General features: G+C 39.2%; 1 protein-coding gene across 1 annotated transcript in view; it reads left to right on the top strand.

The window, feature by feature from the left end:
• LOC306843318 (potassium/sodium hyperpolarization-activated cyclic nucleotide-gated channel 3-like) overlaps positions 1–21,365 on the top strand; it is a gene marked incomplete at both ends in the record, with an annotated part of 86,768 nt that overhangs the window by 5,102 nt on the left and 60,301 nt on the right. The window contains one exon of the mRNA XM_079374723.1: positions 19,904–20,327. Within this exon, the coding sequence (XP_079230849.1) occupies positions 19,904–20,327 (424 nt within the window). The remainder of the gene's footprint in view (positions 1–19,903; positions 20,328–21,365) is intronic.

Below are 21,365 nucleotides of genomic sequence, written 5' to 3'. Positions count from 1 at the left end.
CAACATCAGCATTGTGTAACTTTGTATTAGCGTTAATGTAAAATTTTAGTATTATTTATTTATTTATTGCCAAAAAACATAATTGTCTGGAATTTCTTGGTGAGCTCAAACACAAACACTTTTATACATAAATAAATTAATCCAAACACAATTTAATGTTTATTTTATTTCAAGCAACAAGAATGTTTTTATATTGTTTTAAGTGTTAGTTTCAGTTTTAGATAACTACTGTATAATAACCCTTGTTAAAATGAACGTTTGGCAAAGTCCTTTTTGCACATGAATATAATCAGTTTTAGTAGCAGTAACACCAATGTTGTGTAATTACTTGCAGTTTCTCAAAATAACTACAGATTGAGTGCATGTTGCCTGTTAGTATTTTTCCATGCTCACTAATATAATTATGCTGTAATGGACACCGTAATGCGTCACTGTGTGTTGCAAGGGCCACATCTACAGTATAAGACGTGTTATTTTCTCATATGCTAGTGAGACTGACAGAAATGAAATGATGTTATGACAGATCAGGCAAAGCCTAAATGCATTTATACTGTGAATTAAAGCACAGGAAGTTCTATAAGTGATGGTGATCAGAAGCAGGAAGGAAGTAGATACTGAAGATACTGAGACGCTGCTGCTTGTCACTTGAGGCTTCAGGCATTATCGTCTCAGATATTGAATAATATGAGTTGTGCAGGACAGGAAGAGACCGAGTGGATGTTTTCTGAGAGCAAAAATGGCACTATAATCAAATCTGTAGTCACATTTCCAACTCTAAAGTATTTTCTTATCTTGTGTTTATCTTATCCTGGCAAACTGGAGATTTTAAAGCAGTGCCCTACATTTTATGCATTACAGTATCTATCTTTGTAATATTTATGTAACATTTAAGTACATTTAGATTTAGACATTTAGACTTTGTTATAAATGTTGTTTTAATATCGACATCAGAAGTACCTTTCATTAATTTCTTTAAGATTGTTTTTTAAATGCATACAGCATTTTTGACTGATTCACCCAATAAATTATCATTCTGTTATCATTTACTCTCCATCATTTTGTTTCAAACCTGTATGACCAGGGCTGCAAGATTTGGGGGGAATATATATACATTTGAAAAATAATGTGAAAATATTTATTTCACATTATTGTCACATGTCGGTTTTCCTTTCAGTTCTGTTTTGACCTTATTTGGTAGTTCCTGTTCTTATTTAGTTAATTAGTAATCATCATTTAGTCTTGTCACCTGTGTTTGATTAATTATCTAGTTTGCTCCTTTGTTTCCTGTTTCTTTATAAGCATTCAGTTTTGTCCCTATCCTTGTCGGTTCTTAAGTTGTAAATGGTTTGAAGTGAGTTGATGCTATTAAATATACCTTTTTGTTATCCTTTTGTGTGGGCGCCGATTACTACAACCACCGACCGTGACAGAAGAACCGACCTCTTACAGAAGACGAGAACTGCTCAGGAAGCTGGAGCTTGTGCCCGTTGTTTGCGGGGGTTCATGCCGCCGTTCGCGGCTCGCCCCTGCCCGTGCTGCGTGGGATGTCGGGCTGCCTGTAGCGGAGTACCCTGGCCACCCGTTTTGGGGACAACGGGTCGCCATTCGCCGCACACCCTTACCCACCGCCCCAATGAAATTCGTCCCGCCTGAGACGGCGATGAATGTTCCGCCCGCGGCGAGGAGGATTCCGCCGCAAAGGGCGATGAACGTTGCGCCGTCCGCGACGAAGAGGATCCCGCCATACACGGCGATGAATGTTCCGCCTGCGGCGAGGAGGATTCCGCCGCAAGGGGCAATGAACGTTGCGCCGTCCGCGCTGAAGAGGATCCCGCCGCCTATCACGGTTCACCCCGAACCACCGAGGAGGGAAAAACAGGTGCCGGTAGGGATTCTGATAGAGTTTGAGGGCATGTCAGTCCCTCCAGTGCCTGCTCCTCGCCAGTGCCCTCCAGTGCCTGCTCCTCGTCAGTGCCATCCAGTGCCTGCTCCTCGCCAGTGCCATCTAGTGCCTGCTCCTCGTCTGTGCCCTCCTATCCCTGCACCTCGCAAGAGGGTCCCGTCCAGCCCACCTGAGTTCCCGCTGGTCCCGTCCAGCCCACCTGAGTTCCCGCTGGTCCCGTCCAGCCCACCTGAGTTCCCGCTGGTCCCGTCCAGCCCACCTGAGTTCCCGCTGGTCCCGTCCAGCCCACCTGAGTTCCAGCTGGTCCCGTCCAGCCCCGCGCCTCCCGTGTGCCCTCTAATGTCCGCGCTGCAAGAGCGCCCTCTAATGTCCGCGCTGCAAGAGCGCCCTCTAATGTCCGCGCTGCAAGAGCGCCCCCAAGTGCCCGTACTGCCAGAGCGCCCTCCTGCGTCTCCGCTGGTCCCGTCCAGCTCTCCTTCGTCTCCGCTGGTCTTATCCAGCTTCGCGCCTCCCGTGCGCCCTCAAGTGTCCGCGCTGCAAGAGCGCCCTCAAGTGTCTGCGCCGCAAGAGCGCCCTCACGAGTCCGCGCTGCAAGAGCGCCCTCCTGCGTCTCCGCTGGTCCCGTCCAGCTCTCCTTCGTCTCCGCTGGTTCTATCCAGCTCCGCGCCTCCCGCGCGCCCTCAAGTGTCTGCGCTGCAAGAGCGCCCTCAAGTGTCTGCGCTGCAAGAGCGCCCTCAAGTGTCTGCGCTGCAAGAGCGCCCTCCTGCATCTACGCTGGTCCCGTCCAGCTCCGCGCCTCCCGTGCGCCCTCAAGTGCCCGCTCCTCCAGAGCGCCCTCAAGTGCCCGCTCCTCCAGAGCGCCCCCAAGAGCCCTCTCCTCCAATATGGCCGCCTGAGGGGAACTTTCCCAAAGAAATTTTGGGGGGGGGCCATATAGCCTCAGTTTGTGTGGCCAGGCCAAAGGCCAAGGCCACAAAGGACCCAGATCCATCATGGCCTCCCGAGGACCCCGATCCGCCATGGCCGTCCGAGGATCCCGATCCGCCGAGGCCGCCCGAGGATCCAGATCCACCATGGTCGCCCGAGGACCCCGATCCGCCGAGGCCGCCCGAGGACCCCGACCCGCCATGGCCGCCCGAGGATCCAGATCCACCATGGTCGCCCGAGGACCCTGATCCGCCATGGTCGCCCGAGGACCCTGATCCGCCATGGTCGCCCGAGGACCCTGATCCACCATGGCCGCCCGAGGATCCAGATCCACCATGGTCTCCTGAATCTCCAGTCCCGCCATGGCCTCCCGAATCTCCAGTCCTGCCATGGCCTCCCAAGGCCCCTGATCCGCCCTGGAGGCTTCCCTGTTCTCCTCCCTGTCCGGATCCTATGCCAGCCTCCAGGACGCCCGCCCCCCCTCCCCGATGTTACTGTTACGGTGCGGGACGCACCTACCGGGAGGGGGGCGATATCTGTCACATGTCGGTTTTCCTTTCAGTTCTGTTTTGACCTTATTTGGTAGTTCCTGTTCTTATTTAGTTAATTAGTAATCATCATTTAGTCTTGTCACCTGTGTTTGATTAATTATCTAGTTTGCTCCTTTGTTTCCTGTTTCTTTATAAGCATTCAGTTTTGTCCCTATCCTTGTCGGTTCTTAAGTTGTAAATGGTTTGAAGTGAGTTGATGCTATTAAATATACCTTTTTGTTATCCTTTTGTGTGGGCGCCGATTACTACAACCACCGACCGTGACAATTATAGCTGTAGAATTAATTTCTTAAGTTCTTGTATTTCAAACTATAAACCAGCAAACCTTTATTTTGATGTGCGCTTCTCATTAGCAGTATGGGGAAATGTTTGGTGCATGTTGCGATGTCAAATGGATATTAAAGCAATACAAACTTTTACTGGTGGAACACAGAAAAAGATCTTTTGGACACTGAAGCGTTCTTCAAAATATCTTCTTTTGTCTTCCACCGGAGCATAGAAAGTCAGACAGGTTTGGAACAACATGAGGGTGAGTAAATGATGACAGAATGATATTTTTATGTGAACTAACCCATTAACTTTGCATTCAAAATGCATTCTGGGGTTTAAAAGTGCAGTTTTGAGGCCTTTGAGAGGGAATGAGAAAACACATTCACATATTTTTGTGCTGAAGATGTTGTTAATCCATCACAGTCTAACAAGCCAAATCTGTGAGCGCATTGGACATGAGCAATCATTCGGGGTTAATTTGGTCTGATGAGTCTTTCCACTAATTCCACCTCTATTGCTCATCTCTCTTTCTCACACACAAACTTCTCTTTCCATCCTTTTGTTCATCCTGCACAACCTGCCGCACGTCTCCCAAAAGGGGCTTACCTTCACCGCAGAAAATAAGAAGGAAGTCATCTCTCGCTGGTTTATTTTCTCTCTCTATCTCTTTCTTCAGATCTGGTTGAATTCATTAAAGCAAAGTGGAGCAGCTTTAGAATACAGAGTGCACATCAGAGTTTGATGTTTTCTCCAGGTTCAGACAAAGACTCTGTGGCTTCAGAGCAGCAATGCTTTCTGGTTAAAATGTTCTTTTGTCACACTTTTGAATCGTTCTTCACAGGGTTGGTTTTATTCCAGTAGAGATGTCTGTGCACAGGTCTGTGTGATTTTGTTCTGTGAGAGTGACTAAACCAAAACAAAGTGATCAGCACACTTACAGATCTCTTGGAAAAAATGTCTTACTATCTTCACTGTAAAAAATGATCGTGATTTTAACGGTAAAAAACTGTGAAAATGCTACGGTAAAAACCTGTTACATGGGTAACGGAAAGTTCCTGTAAAATTTACAGGGAAAAACCGTAAACTGACGTTCCCAGAATTCCCTGCGTTCCATTTCAAATTCTGTTTGAATTTGACGTTTTTTCTTTGAAATAACTATGTTTCTTCTTAGTTGTTTCTTATCAGTTATGTTTATTAGGGTTGTATGTTACATCTAATGTTGTTAAATTAATGTTTATAGCATATTTCAGTTTAATGAGTCTCACCATGATGGTGTTTAGTGCTTGTGTGAATCAGACTGTGCACCTTCTGTATATTCTATTGTTTAAAAGTTGCTTGTGATGGGCTTTGGCTCATCATGTGATATTCTCATCATCACCTGCATTTGGTGGTGATCAGTGTATTTCAAAGGAACAAAACAGATTTCAGTACTTTAATAGGTTGGTATATTAAGACTATATCAGTTGAAGAAATTATGGTATTTAACTGTAAATTTAAGTTAAAACCGTAAAACCTAAAACATTGCTCCCGTATTTTTTACGGTAGAATTCTGGTAACCACAGCTGCCAGTTTTTTACCGTACATTTTACGGAATTTTTTTTACAGTGTTGCTTTCACTCACTCTTTTTGTTCCAGTGTGGTAAATTAGCTTATTCTTCTTCTACATGTGATATGTATGACCTTAAATTTGACCGATTTTGTATAACATATAATAACTAATAATATATAATAACATAAAATAGCACCACCACTTAAACAAATTGTCTTTTTTCAACGTTTCAAACTTTACCACTGACCTTCAAATATTGTATTATTGCTAAAATATAAAATCAGGAAAATATTTTCATGTATAAATATTTTGTATAATATTTATATACTGAAACGTGTCAATAGAAGAAAATAATTTAAAAAATAATAAAATTTAGATTAGAATGAAATTTTAATATTTTGCTAATTTTAGATTTCTTATTGCATTTTTATATTATTTAAATATTATTATTATTTAATGTATTAGTGAAATAATTGCCTTTTTCAATTTTTTGCAGATTTGATCTTTCTTATTGCGTTATTAAAATATTATTTTAACAACAACAATAATAATAATTGTTATTATTATTTCATTATTATTATTTAATAATAATTATATTAATAATATAGGTCTTGATAATAATAATAGGTCTTGATATCTGATATTCATTATTTTCATCATTTTATCATTTCCGGTGTATAAAATCGAGTAAAATGGGTTGTGAATTTCATTTCATGTTGGCTTTAAGAATATTAAGAACATTAATGCAGTACAGTTTGTTGATAAAAGCCATCCATAATGTTTAGGTTGACTCAAAGAATTGATAAATATATGAATTTCAGTGTGAGGAGACAGATGCTGGTTTAATTCGTAGGAGCTGAAGGGTTTGCAGTGCTCTTGCACTGGATGATTATGTACAGTACACACACACACACATACACACACACTCGACTAACGGCTCAAATGACAGTGTCTGATCCTCTCCCTGGGTTTTGATTGCACTTGATTGTTGGCTGCGTTTCTCTATTGATTTGTTTGGGTCTTGCAGGTTGGTACTCGTGTCCCACACCTGATTTATTTGCGAATGAGACGAGACGGATCTGCCCCATATACCTGCTCACGCACATGTATCACAGTCCAACAGGGACATTAGACAGTGTATTACATTGCTACAGGGCACAGCTGATTTCTCATTAACATACAACCGCCCACATTTGCATAATACCTATGCCCTATTCAGTATTCAGCAGCTCTAATGAAAGACAACAACGAATATGTCAGTATGTAGAGGTTAGGCAATCATAAAGATCATTTACTTGCAGAAGTCTGTTCTGTATGAAGCGAAACTGTGTTTAGTTCACGAGGCAGTGCTCACTACTCCATACACAGTCAGTAGAGGATATCTGTAGAAGTTCACTTCACTTGAAACATTATTAAACACAGACTCCATATTTCATATGCATATAGAAGTTATGCTGATTGCAATGCAGAAGCTGAACACATGTAATGTTGTCTTGGAGTAGCATCACAGTGGACCTCAGCTCACCATACTTTTTTGTGTCTTTATTATGATATCTTTATTATTGTGTGGATGCATCATTATTCTGATTATATATGCTTCTTTTTCATCCTTTCTTCTTCATCTTCATCCTTAATCGTCATCCTTTTTCTAGTCTTCATCCTTCTGCTTCTTATTTTCTCTTCTTCTGCTTCTTATTTTCTCTTCTTCTGCTTTTTCTTCTTCTTTTCTGCATCAGCTTATTCTACTTCTCCATTCTTCATTTTCATTTGTCTTTTCTTTTCTCTTTCTGCTTTTTTGTCCTTCTACTTTTTATTTTCTCTTCTTCTGCTTTCTCTTCTTTTTCCTTTATCTGCTTCTTCTTCATCCTTCATCTTCTTTGTCCTTCTTCATCACCATTTTCTTCTTTTCTTTATTCTTTCACCCCTTTATTCTTCCTTTTATTATTCTGCTTCTTCATCATCTTCTGCTTCTTCTGTTCCCTCTTTTCTCTTCTTCATCGTCTTCTTCTGATTCTGTTTCTTCTGCTCCTTCTTCTTCATCATCTTTTCTTCTTCTTCTTCCTCTACAATAATGAATGTGAGTGTTATAAATGATCCAAACCATCTCACGATGGAAGGTTATCTTGTGGTTTTCTTTTTGTCTTAGTTGGCTTGTGCACAGATGCGTTAGACGATTAGATTTTTGGCCATTTAACGTCTGTATTTTTGTTAAATAAGTCCATTCTTAACAAATTTAATTCTTAAAAAATGAAGAATGTAATGTCTTTAATGTAAAAGTGTACAAAAAACTACTGAAAGAGTGACCGACTCCCGGAGCTCTAATTCGGTGAAGGTAAAGTGGGAATTATCGAGTGTCCTGGATGGACTGAAAGTGGGGTAATCAAAAAGGCCACCAATATCAGGAGCACGCAGCACAGCGGATTATTACAACACAATTTATTTAATGGAGGGATAGGGATGCGCTGCTGATGGGACGATAAGAGACAGAGGAGAGTGATGGAGCCGCAGAGTGATTGAAATAATGCCGGCGCGGTGACCTAGGCTCACTTACAGAGAGGTTAGCGAATGGGAAACATGCCAACGCTGCTCGCCTGCTAATGCTTTTGTGTTTGAGGACTGTGTCCTTCGAAGTGCATTTGCCAGTGTTTTTCTTCACATTTCACTGATCATGCAAAGACTTTGTGTTAAAAAGAGGCGGGGCGATGGGACTGATTATCAAAAACCTGATCGAAAACAAGTTTGTTTGTGAAGTTTGACGGTGTGACTGGTGCTGAAATTAAACACTGCATGTTTTCTGAAGCAAATCTCTGTGATTATTAAAATTTGCCTCTGAAGTTCATATGATGTGTAGATATTAACGTAATGCAGATCAATTTTATTATTATATTTATAATACTGAATATATTTATTTTTATAATGCAATATATTTAGTGTGTTATTGTAGTATTATAGTAAAAAAACAATTATAGTAATTTGAATATTTATGTTATAGTATTTATTAAGTTTAAGTGGTTATTTTAGTTTTTATTTTTGCTTTTATTTTTAAGTATTTCTATCCAGCTTTTCTGTTTATTTCACTTTAAGTAATTTTAGTTATTCAACTTAAATTGATTTAATATTTTTTTCATTTCTAATTTTGATTTGTTTTTCCAGTTAAAGTTTTATTTTATTTTATTTTAGCCCTATTTCAATGAATTAAAATGATTTTAAATAGTTTTACTTAACAACATTGATGTAATGCTTTGTGAGTTTTGTGCTGTGACTGTAACAGCTGTTAGTCTGCATGCAGCGCTTGTGTTTTTCTTTTCAGTATGGGACTGAACATGTTATTTTTCATCTTTCTTTTCAAATCTAGTCCTACACAACACCAATTTACAGCCTTGGCAAGAGGAGACACAGTATAGAAGGTGTCAGCACTTCTGAAAGAAGAAAACACCTTCAGGATCAGTTCCTCCTATCTATGAAATGCTTCATTTCTTGCAGATAGACTCGATTTGTATTGACAAAGCAGAATTGGCAGTAAACATTTTTTGGTTGTGTGTTCAAATTGAAAGGATTGTCTGTCTCTTTCTGGTGAACAACATACTATAAAATGATGACAGAATTGTGATTTCCTCTTTTAGATCAAACACATCCTTCAGGTTTCAGGCATCTTTACCCAGTTTTGATGTGTGCACAGATCTTAAATGGGTTTTATTAAAGCATCCATGTCATTTCCCTCAAAAGCCTAGAGTCTCTGTGAGTTCATTTAATTCTCATGACAAACATTCATATGGAAATCACGTGTCGATCATTTATTTGTCATTTGCAGTGTTTTGGAGACTGTTTGCTTAAAGGCTCAATAGAAAGATGATTGACGGCCTCTCTCAAAGTTCAGACATGAGCAGATAAGACGGCTAAGCGGCGTCTCGCTCACTTACTCACAGCCTGAATCAACCACACACTGTACTAAGAATAAAGTGTGTGTGTGTAGGTCATGTGGAAGGGTAAGTGCCTCTCTGATCGCTGTGTTGAGCTTGTTGCTGGATCGTCTGTGTATTTCAGACTCGGTTAAGAGCTGTGGATGACAAGACAGTAACAAGATGGATCTGACACACATATGCAAACACACACACACACACACACACACACACACACGTCTCAATGGAATTTTTCTTCACAGTATGTATGGACTAAAGGAAATTTTATTCTCAGGAGATGATGGTTGCTCTCAGAAGAAGAGCAAGCATTATTATGAATAAAAACATCTTTATGATGGATTTGTTTCTTTTGGCTTCTCCAGATGTTAATTGATGGACTGGAGTGGTGTGGAGTATTGTCATGTTTTTATCAGGTGTTTGGACTCTCATTCTGACGGCACCCATTCACTGCAGAGCATCCATTTCTGAGCAAGTGATGCAATGCTACATTTCTCCAAATCTAATGAAGCAACAAACTCATCTACATGGCCTCAGGTTGAGGACATTTTCTGCAAATTTTCATTTTTGGGTGAACTGCTCCTTTAAGCATGATTTTGACTATGTGATTTCTTTGTTTTCTTTTAGGCCTGAAACATTCTCTATGCTCTATGGAAAGCAAGCAAAAGATTTAATGTGCCTTTGCCTTTTTAAAATGTGCAATGAATGTAGGCACTGCAATTCCCAGTGTTGCCTTAAGGGGTCCTAAAGATGACATTAGCATATAAATGCCATACAATAGTCACGTTAGGTTTGCAGTGAGTTTGTGTGTATTTTTGATCCAGACAATTTTCGAACTATTTTTCTTTTGCTCTGTTTCTCTCTTTATTTCCTTTTATACAACCCCTCATGTCTCTCTTTCTCCGAATCAGTTTAGCTGTTGGGGATTGAGCAGATTTCATTCTGCTCTCTCCATTTGCTGATTACATCACCTGCTGCTGAGGGATAATGGTTTGCGTCTGAGCAGGAGGTGACGGCGCGTGTTTGTGTGTGCGTGCAGCACAAAATAGTGCTGTATTATAGCCTGTACGTTGGTTAACTTCTCATTAGGTGATGGTAGACAGCTTCCATTACACTATCCCTCTCACTTTATCACACATACACTGAAATACCCTCTTTACCAGTTCACATTTGTCTCGTATAGAGATAAACTTACTCAGATACACTCACTGGTGCTGTGGTTTTCCTCTTCACTCTGTCTGTCTCACTCAGCGGCTGATATCTGTGATAGAAACATAAATGCACTCAAGCACAGATAACCAGAGATCCTAAAAGAGTCAGACAGAGAGAGTGAGAGATTAAATGTGTACTGTTGACTGTTCTTTGAAGATCATACTCTGAGAATCATATCATACTTTGTTCTTTAGTTATGCAACGGCCATAGTAAATGGTTATAAAGGACTGTTTTTACGCTTACCAACACTTTAAACCATCACTCTAATTCATTACACTGACATGGAGAATGCCACACATGCACAACACACCTGTAGAGACTTTACAGAGCATTTATATGTGTATATTTATGTTTATTTTATTATTTATCATTATTATTTATTTATTCATAAAAAATAGACAAACTAAATACAGAAACTATGCAGCGTAGGCCTATATATTATATTATTATTTTATAATTATTTTCTTGTCTAACCTGTTTTTGTCTGTAATTTTCAGTCTGAAATGTTGTGATAGATTGAATATGCACAGGTGTGAGTAAAAGTAGTTGTAGCGTCAGATTTGCACTTCATAACGACTAATTTAGTTTTGTTCCTCACACACAGCTATCATAATTCATAAGACTTAGAATATGTATGTGTTATATGAGTTATTATGGTGATTTGGTACCTTTTTATGATTTAAAACAATATGAAGAAGAGTAAATGATGAGAATTAACTTTCATCTTTGACTATTCCTTTAAAAGCAGCTCCTCTTGTTAATGTGCAGCATGTTCCATAGATTGTTTGTGTGCGTGTCCTTAAATTTCATTGTGTGTTTGTGTACGTGTTTTGAGGCGGTGGTGAGTTCTTCTGAAGTGGTTCCTCAGTGGGGTTAAGTGTAGTGCTGAGAACATTAGCTGTTTGCTGACAGACGACTATCTGTGCTCTGTTTATCTGCTGAAGTGCATTTGTTCAGTGTAGCTGGCGTCCTTTGGTCCCCTGTGCTGATGGAGAGAAGGAGACAGATAGAAGAAAGGAATCCAGCAAACAAGGCATCTCACATCCCTTTTCCATGTTTGCAATCTGTTTGTGATCCTAAACACTTGCCTTAGTGCTGTCATGACTTCTCCTGCCTAAAAAAGGATGAACTGGACAAATTCATGCTTTTCCCCATCCTTATTTGATTACATGATAAAAAATAAAAAGTTGTTACATGTAAAACATGTTCTTAAAGGTGCGGCAGCAAAAAAATAGCTAAGTTAATTGTAATGGTCAGAGAGGGTGGAGAAAATTAAAATATGATGTATATGAAGAGCTCTCATTTGTGAGTCCTTAGTGTTGTTAAAAATATAGATTTTTTCAATACTGAAATATCTAAAATGGTTTCAGCAGCTACCCGTTTTTCACTGTATTGATACACCAATACCAGCTGCGCTTTCTCTCTCTTCTCTCTGACAGCGAGTTCATGCACACAGAAGTGTGATGAGAAGCATTATCCAACAAAATACATATTTAAACACATATTTTACTTCAAACTCACTTCATAAGATCAGTTGAGTATTTGAAATATCGTCCTTTTGATGACTGATGTGGCTTCTTATCATAGAATGAGGCCACAAATGTATAGTATTCTACAGTAATACCTGCTTTGTTAGCATTGCATTACAAATCGACTTATAAATTCTTATGAAAATACCCGAGATGGCTTGAAGAATACACATAAACCATATATTGTTGCAGTCGTGTGTATTGAATTCACGTTTGATCAGCGTTTCTAACTTCGTTATATTCAGTTACAGTGATAACGGGATGCCTTTGTCCGTATTAGGGATTTCCCTTCTGTGAGGTATTTTGTGAACATTTTAAATCATGCTAGCAACATGCTAATTTATGTTAGCAATGTACTAATCATGTTAGCAGCATTAGAACCCTGCTAAAAAAAACAATAGAAGCCCAATAGAAACCATCACAGAAATTCAATGGTTTCCATTAAAATACCATTAGCTTTTTCCAGCTTTTTCCATTAGCTTTTTCCTCTTTGTAGTGTGTTTTGGGCATTTTTCCAATAGGATTTAACATCCCACCAATAGAATCCATCACATACCAGTAGACACCATTATAGTTTCCATTAAAACCAGTACAATTCCCATCAAAACCATTAAATCCATTACATGTTCTATTGTGTTTTGGGCAGGGTTCTATTGTTTTTTTCAGCATGTCAGCAATGTGTTATAAAATGTTAAATCACGCTAGCAACATGCTAATTCATGTTAGCAACTTGGTAAATCATGCTATCAACATGCTAAACTGCGCTAGCTAAATGTTAACACACACTAGCAACATGTTAATTCATGCCAACAATGTGCTAAACATGTTAGCAGTGTTAAACACGATAGCTACTTGCTTAAACATTTTAGCAACATGCTGCAATGTTAATAACATTTTAATGACTTAAAGTAGAAGATTTTTTGAGTAAAATCTTCAGACTTCAGCTTTTATTTCAAACTTTCAAACAGGGCATTGTCCAACCAACATCACAGTTTGTTATGAATTTTACTCATCTAGTTATATTTATCTTTCAATAAAATGCCCTTAATTTTGTGGCATTTTTTTGTAGTTGTGTTGAAAATGGTAAAAAAAATATATAATTTTTTATATTTTTCAAGGTATTGTATCAAGGTTAGAAATTCCAGTATAGTTACAACACTAACACTAACACACACACACACACACACACACAGATGTGGCCAAACTGTTCAGGGTCTCCTATAAGAGTTGAATCTCAGTGAGTTGGACAAGGTGCAAGAAAAAAGACTAATTCAGACCGGCATGTTATACTGCAGCTGTCTAATACAACATGATCTAACATCCGCGCTCTCTCTCTCTCACGTAAATGTGTCATGAGTGTGTGTGTGTGTGTGTGTGGGGCCAGATGGCTCTTCCCCACTTCTGAGAGGGATTCTTTGAACAAACAACAAACTAGTGAGCCAACAACCACCTCAAAAACAAACAGCCGCCTCACAAACAAACACATAGCGAGAGCAAGAAAATGCATTATTCAGGAGGAGCTGCTTAGAATTCATGTTCATAAATGAGCTGCTTCACTTGTGCCGTCAGAAACTAAAACAACAACACCACATACACCTGAGAACCGCATTACAAACACTGCCAGTTGTGCCGTTCCCACCCACCACAGTGCTAGGGTGTGTGGGTGGTAGCCAGAGTGTTGCTATGTGGTTGCTAGGGTGTTGTGAGTGGTTGCTAGGGCATTGTAAGTGGTTGCTATGACATTGCTATCTGCTAGGATGCCATGAGTGGTTTTAGAGCATTGCTATGTGGTTGCTATGGTATTTTGGTTGGTTGCCGGGGTGTTGCAATGTTGTTGCTAGGGCGCTGTGAGTGGTTTAAAAGCATTGTTGTGTGGTTGCTAGGGCATTGTAAGTGGTTGCTATGACATTGTTATCTGCTAAGATGTCGTGAGTGGTCTTAGAGCATTTCTGTGTGGTTGTGGTAGGTATAGGGTATTTTGATTGGTTGCCAGGGTTGAAGGAATGAGGTGGAATGAATGAAATAAATGTTAATTGGGTGAATATAACTAACTGTATAAGTATGTAAATATTTATTTTGCATCAGTATCTTGTAGCATCTTGTGGTTGTCTTTGTGTAATGCATAACATTTAAAAAAAATTACTGTAATACACAGTGATCATTGTAAATGTGCCGTATATAACAGTTGATAAAACAACTAACTCTCTCACATTTACAGTCATTCATTCATTCTACCCCCTCGTGCAGCTGTGATTTCTGCGTGTTTTTCCATGATGACAGCCTGCTGGATTGTGTGTGTTTGTGTGTGTGTGTGTGTGTGTGAGAGAGAGAGAGAGAGAGAGAGAGAGAGAGGCTTATCTTGTAGCTGGAGGCACTCAAAAGGTGAAAACATGTCATGGACGTCCTCTTAGGGAAACAGGACTCTCTCTCTCTCTGTACTGGATGAGCGAAATGTCATGGAGGAGCATCTCAGGTGTGAGTGTGTGTGTGTGTGTGGACATTTCTCCTTTTCTTTTTCTCTTAATGGATATTCTCTCCATCCATCTGCTGTTCTGCCCTTCTTCGCATTTTAAACAAGTTTCAGCTTTTCCAAGACTAAACAGTTGAATCTCAGGGAAACACATCTGGGTCACATGCCACCTCACAAAATAAGAAATTATATTTGGCATAAAATGAAGCATATTTTTAGGACCCGTTTTTCCATTGTGAAATTAATTTATATATATATATATATATATATATACAAGCATACACACAAGTTTGGTATCAGTGATATTTTTATGTTTTAATCTCTTCTGCTCACTAACGCTGCATTTATTTGTCAAAAATACAGTAAAAACAATATAATTTTAATATGCTGATTTTCTGCACAAAAATTTTTCTGATTATTATTAATGTTGAAAACAGTTGTGAAGCTTTATATTTTTGTGGAAACCATGACATAAAAACTGAAAATCCAAAAGAGTTTATTAAAAAATGTACATTATAAATGTCTTTACTGTCATTATCGTTCAATTTAATGCATCTTTCCTAAATAAAAGTATTAATTTCTTTAAAAAAATAATACCGACCCCAAGATATATATAATTTCAGTCAGCTTAAACAAATACAATACAACAAATACTACTATAATGTATAAATACTTGACAATTTAAATATAATTTTTCTATGTTACAATAATGTTGCGATGGACAAAATCATGAAGATCCTTAAAAAGGTTTCCTGTGCTTTAAAGGTGAAGTATTTATATGTTAAGACACATTGTCTGAATGCAGAAAATCTTTCATTTGTTGGCTAATTTCCCCCTAAAATACTTGGTATATTGCAAACAGGAATATACCAGGAAACCTGTTTGTAAACTTTATTATTTTAATTTTTTTCAATTTTGTTTGTTGCTGCTAGTGGCAAATTACAAATTTTACCTTTAAAAATATAATTTCTTGTTTCTTTCCTCTTGATTTTGTTGAAATACGGGCTTGTTCTTGACAGGTTTGTGAGATTCGCTTGAGTCCTCTGTGTGTCTTTGTCTCTGTTCCTCCTGGCGTATGTTGTCTTCCCTCTCTTGTTTTCTTCTTCTCTCTGGATGTGTGGGGAATTCATAGTCTAACGTCAGAGAAATGCTGTGTGCCGAGAGAGAGGAAGCACTGTAAATACTGGATGGAGTCTATTTCTGTCTCGAAACATGAGATTGACTGTTAAATGCACACACGTACACAAACACTGCTGTTTATAGAGCAGCGTTTCTACATGTTGGGGTTTCTTTCCATAATAAAACAGGCCAGATCTCTGCCTGAAATGTTCTCCATCACAACATTCACATACATGCACAAAACATCTTAGATTATTCACTCAGGAAAAAAATCAAAATGATGATTTAGAGAATTCATGAGAGTGCTTTCGTCACATTTCTGCTGTTTAACCTCCTTATTTGTCTGATGTCTTTTTAAAAAAGCAAGGTTAAGTTGTAAAACAAATGGAAAAATCTTCTGCCTGTCAATCACTTTGCACATTGTGCATCTGGTGGTGGTTATATGGAAGTGTTGTTTTAGTATACTGTGCAGTATTAATCTTTTTTTTATCTATTTTTAGTTTTCATTTTAGTTTTAAGTTATAGTTTTATTTTTTAGTATTTGTGGCTTTTGTCATTCTTAGTTTATTATTATTATTTCTGCTTAGCCTGGAATTTTTTTATTTAAATTTCTGGTAATTTTAGTATTTAAACATTTCTAATTCAAGTTTTTTTTTTTTTTTAGGTCTAAGTATTTAATACAATATTTATATTTTATTTTATTTCAGCTTTATCAGTTTTAGTTTTAGTAACAACACTGAATACAATGACATAATTGTTATATTTTGAGTGAGCCGTTCCTTTAATGGAGTCATTAATTATATATAATTTAAGAATCAACATCTAATGTTTCTTTTAATATTCATTAGGGGAAACAAATCTACAAATGTTGATAGCAGCTCGTATTATTTTCTTATTATATTGAGTTCATATTGAGATATTTGATATTTGACTGCACTTTCAAATTTATTTGCAAATATGAGTACAGTTTGAGACATCTGGGGGGTTTTCTAAGGATAAACACCTGAGAAGTGTGTCCATTTGCTCTCCATTTAATCTCATCTCTCATCTAAGAAGGTTTTTTTTATGTTTTTGTACTATGGATGACTACACTGAAATCTGTATGTTCACACTTAAATCACTAGTTAAGTGTGGCGTATGGAAGCCTTTTATTTCACAGTTTTGAGTTCTGACTTTTTTTCCACATCTAGCAATTCGGAAAACAAAGATGCCATGGAAACAAAACTGACTTATTTTCTCAGAATTCTAAATGTAAATATAATTTTAAACCCACAATTCTGAGGGAAAAAAGATGTAAACTCAGAATTCTGACTTTTTTCCTCAGAATTCTGAGTTTACATCTTGCAATTTAAAAAAATAAATAAATAAATAAAGGTAACTGCAATTTTTAGTCTGACAATTCTGACTTTTTTCAAGTTCATATGCCACATTTCAGACTTTTCTTTTTTATTCCATCTTGGAAACATGCTTTCATAATGACAGAAGGCTGAAGCGCACAACACCTTTAACAAGAAACACTTATCACTTACAATAAAGAAACAAATAACAGTGTCCTTATTATCTTTATGGTTTACTTTGTAAATGTCTGGATTTTGAACCTTTGCACTTCAGAAACTTCATCAGGTCCAGATTACCCAATCAAAGCTGTCACCATGACCAGAGACGCAAGCGGACGGGCAGAAAATGGCAAATGTCGATTATGCATTAGGTAGTGTGTGTGTGCTGGGGAATCCTGAGGTTGAAGAACAAATGTTGTGTGTTGAATGTGCCGTTCCTGTGATGTGTGTGACGTTCTCCTGAGTTTTAAACCTCAGCTGAAGCGAACAGTGTCAGAAACGTCTCACTAAATATAACACACCCTGACAGCGATCTGAATCGCCGGATTCCCTCGCCACTTTGAAGAATTCCAATTACTGTCAGTGTTTTCTGTGTGTGTGTGTGTGTGTGTGTGTTGTAATCCATCACAGCTCAGTCATTACAGACAGTTGTGCTTGTATGTGTAATTCCACTGTAATTAGTGTTTATTCAGGATGTAGTGATTCAACCACAAATAGCTGTTAAAAGAAACAGTAATGAATGGTGGGTGTTTGAATTTAGTGGAAAATCTCCGTAAATACAAGCAAATCAAACCGCTTTTGTTTACTTTGCCCAGGTTGCTTCAAATTGGCTTTCACACCGACGATGGATTTTTATGGGCTTCCTAAACTTGGGTGGGTAAATCAACCAGAACCAGACGTTCACAACACTGACCTTCTCTCTCTATGCAATCTATAGAGCCGTGAGGATATATCACCCAACAACAGAGCCAATCTAGATTCAATTACCAACTGGGCCAAGAGTGCAATTTATAACTAAACACACACACACACAGACACGCATATGGACGCTCCTGAGGATGGTAGAGGTTGCGCTGCATGCATTAAAACTCCCGTGTTTACCGTGGAGATCGGTGAGGAATTCAGCGTCATGAATTTCTGAATGTAATTTATAGCTGAAATCTCAAGTGCATCCCGCTTAAGATTCATAAGCTGAATCCTCAACGAACAGAATTTGAATTTGTCAAAATGAATTTCCTTAGTCACAAAGGTGTGTGCATGCATTTGCATTCTGAATAATTATGCTTTCTGATCATTTTCAGTGTTTTATATGATTTATGTCAGCTCATGAAAACTCTGGATATGAATTTATATGCTGATTCTGTATCTCTGCAAAAACTATTCACTTTTTTTTCATGGTTTGTCAACTTTTAAAGCTTCTAAGTTTGTCTTTTACAGATTTTAGATGGGCAATCCTGGTCTGTTACACTGCAAAAAAGTGCTGTTCTTCTTTTGTATTTTTTTTGTCCTGTTTTCTAGTACGAATACGAAAACATTCTTAAATCAAGGTACATTTACTTGAAATGCAAAATGAGTAGAAAATTAAAAGATTAGAAGTTTTGTTTTATGAGTAATTTATCAAAATGATGTGAGGTTTATGCTTAAAACAAGAACAAATATTTGCCAGTGGTATGAGAAAAATAAACTTGTTTTGCCTTTGAATATTTTTTTCTGACCCCATTGGCAAATATTTGTTCTTGTTTTAAGCACAAACCACATTTTCAGGCTTCTTGTCTTATGTCATTTTGCATTTCAAATAAATGTTTAGATATTTTAAGAATGTTTAGATATATTTGTGTTAGAAAATGAGACAAAAATACATAGTGAAAACTACCTAACCAGGTCAAGATGGTGTTGTTGCATGTAAACCAGTTTGAGCAATGCTAAAACCAGCATGAAACATCCAAAACATACTTTATACTGCTAACAAGAAGTGAAATCTTCTTAACCGGTCATAATCTGTTCTTAACCTGGTCATCAGATAAACCGGCTTAGCAGACCTCAGCATTTTTTTTTCCCACAATACTTTATACATATATGCTTTGATGCATGTTTGTAATTAAATGTCCACATGCTTGTGTGTTTTACGTCCAGAAAAAAACTGCAGTGTGGATATTTCTGCCGATAGTTTGGCTATGAATCATTAAAATGATGTGCCTTTCAGCTAGTTTAAGAAGACGCCATTGGCTGATTGAAGGTTTTTAGTGATGTTCTTTAAAGGAATAGTTCACCCCCGAAAATAAAATTGACTGAAAATGTCCTCACCCTCAGGCCATCCAAGATGTAGATGAGTTTGTTTCGTCATCAGATTTGGAGAAATGTAGCATTGCATCACTGTCTCAGCAATGGATGCTCTGCAGTGAATGGGTGCCGTCAGAATGAGAGTCCAAACAGCTGATAAAAACATCACTATAATCCACCACTCCAGTCCATCAGTTAATGTCTTGAGAAGCCAAAAACTGCGTGTTTGTAAGAAACAAATCTGTCATTAAGATGTTTTTAACTTCAGACCGTTGCTTCCATAATCTATAATAATACTTCCTCTTGTGAAAGAGCGATATGCACAGATCAAGCAGTTTACAAGCCAAAACAGTCCAAAACAGCTCTAAACAAATATGTGTGTGGATTTTGAAGTGAGAGACAACAGGAAATTGACTTTTTCACTGGAGGAAGCGTTGTTATGTATTATGGCCATATTACGTATTTTAGCCAGAAACAACAGTTTGAAGGTAAAAGTGTCTTAATGGATTTGTTTCTGAGAAACATTCAGCTTTTGGCTTCACAAGATGTTAACTGATGGAATGGAGTGGTGTGGATTACTGCAGAGGATCCATTGGTGAACAAGTGATGGAAGGCTACATTTCTCCAAATCTGATGAAGAAACAAACTCATCTACATCTTGGATGACCTGAGGTTGACTACATTTTCAGCAAATACTCATTTTTGGGTGATGGAAACACCCAGGACACCCTGGCACTGATGTTACATGCGTCAACACTTTATATTTGGTGCTAAATTGTAAAATGTTTCAGTGTGACATTGCTAAACATACTGACTTCTCGCTGTAATTCTCCTCCAGGTTTTACTGGGATCTCACCATGCTGCTCCTGATGGTGGGAAATCTCATCATCATTCCCGTCGGCATCACCTTCTTCAAGGACGAGCACACGCCACCGTGGATCGTCTTCAACGTGGTTTCCGACACCTTCTTCCTCATGGACCTGGTGCTGAACTTCCGCACAGGAATTGTGAAGGAGGACAACGCAGAGATCATTCTGGACCCTCAGCAGATCAAGATCAAATATCTGCGCTCATGGTTCGTGGTGGACTTCATCTCCTCTATTCCTGTGGACTACATCTTCCTCATTGTGGAGACGCGCATTGATTCAGATTTTTACAAGACGGCGCGCGCTCTGCGGATCGTACGCTTCACTAAGATCCTCAGTCTGCTGCGGCTGTTGCGGCTCTCACGGCTCATACGCTACATTCATCAATGGGAGGAGGTGAGTGGAAATTTTTAGTGTTTTAACGACGTTCACCACTCATAACTGCTGATAACTGTAAGCGACAGATTACGGGACACGGCAGACCAAAGTGATCTCCCACATATACCCCTTTTCCACCAAAGCAGTACCAGGTGCTAGTTCAGAGCCAGTGCTATAGCCGGTTCTTAGTTGGTTCGACTGGCGAGCGCTTTAAGAACCGGTTTCTTTTCCACAGGCTAGAGAGCCAATACAGAGCCAGGGCTTACGTCACTGAATGTTTCGGTTCACTAGCACGGCACAACAGGCTTGTTCGAGGTGCATCAGCGCCACGCAGATCGATCGATCGGCACACAACACACTAAAGCACCGCGAGAGCGATCCAAAAGCATAAAGAGCCGTCTGCTTTCCAGTCGCTCCCGCAGCACCCCGATATGCCTCGCACCGACCGGTCCGCGCAGCGCCGATCCATCCCGGACAAGCCTAAACAAACTATCAGCAGAGTGTTGCCTCCTCTTACGCGTTGGCGCACGGGCGCCTCTCTGGTAGACATCTGTAGAGCTGTGGGCTGGGCCACACCGAACACCTTCATGAGATTTTACAGTCTCCGCGTTGAGACGGTTTCTTCCCGTGTGTGGTAACAGGTAATTGGCGAGAAGAGCTGGCCGGTGTCACGCTTGCTGCACCATTCCCCTTCACCCAGGGATGCGAGCACCTTTTTCCTCCTCCAGTAAGTTCCCCGGATGGCGAACCCTGGTGGAGTATCCTCCAGCCCCCCGGCAGTCAGATTGGGCGGAGCAGTGTGATGCCAGGCCCAGTATTGGTGTTAGCTTGCCCGGGTCTCCGGTCAGCCTCTGTACTGGGCTAGGTGTCCATATGGCTTGATTCCCTGTGGGCAATCCCATATGTGTATTCTTCCACGGTAAAGTTCCCCTCTCAGTGAACCTGTGTCTTCCCTTTGTCAGATTATTCTGTCAGTCTCTGCTGGCAGTCGTTCCATCTCTACTCTCAGGTATGACCTGCCTCAGAGACCCATTCCATATGTAGTACTGCCCCAGG

The sequence above is a fragment of the Barbus barbus genome, assembly GCF_936440315.1.
Source record: "Barbus barbus genome assembly, chromosome: 23".
Lineage (NCBI taxonomy): Eukaryota > Metazoa > Chordata > Actinopteri > Cypriniformes > Cyprinidae > Barbus > Barbus barbus.
Note: the sequence above shows the minus strand (reverse complement) of the source record. Positions and strands in the feature narration are given on the sequence as shown.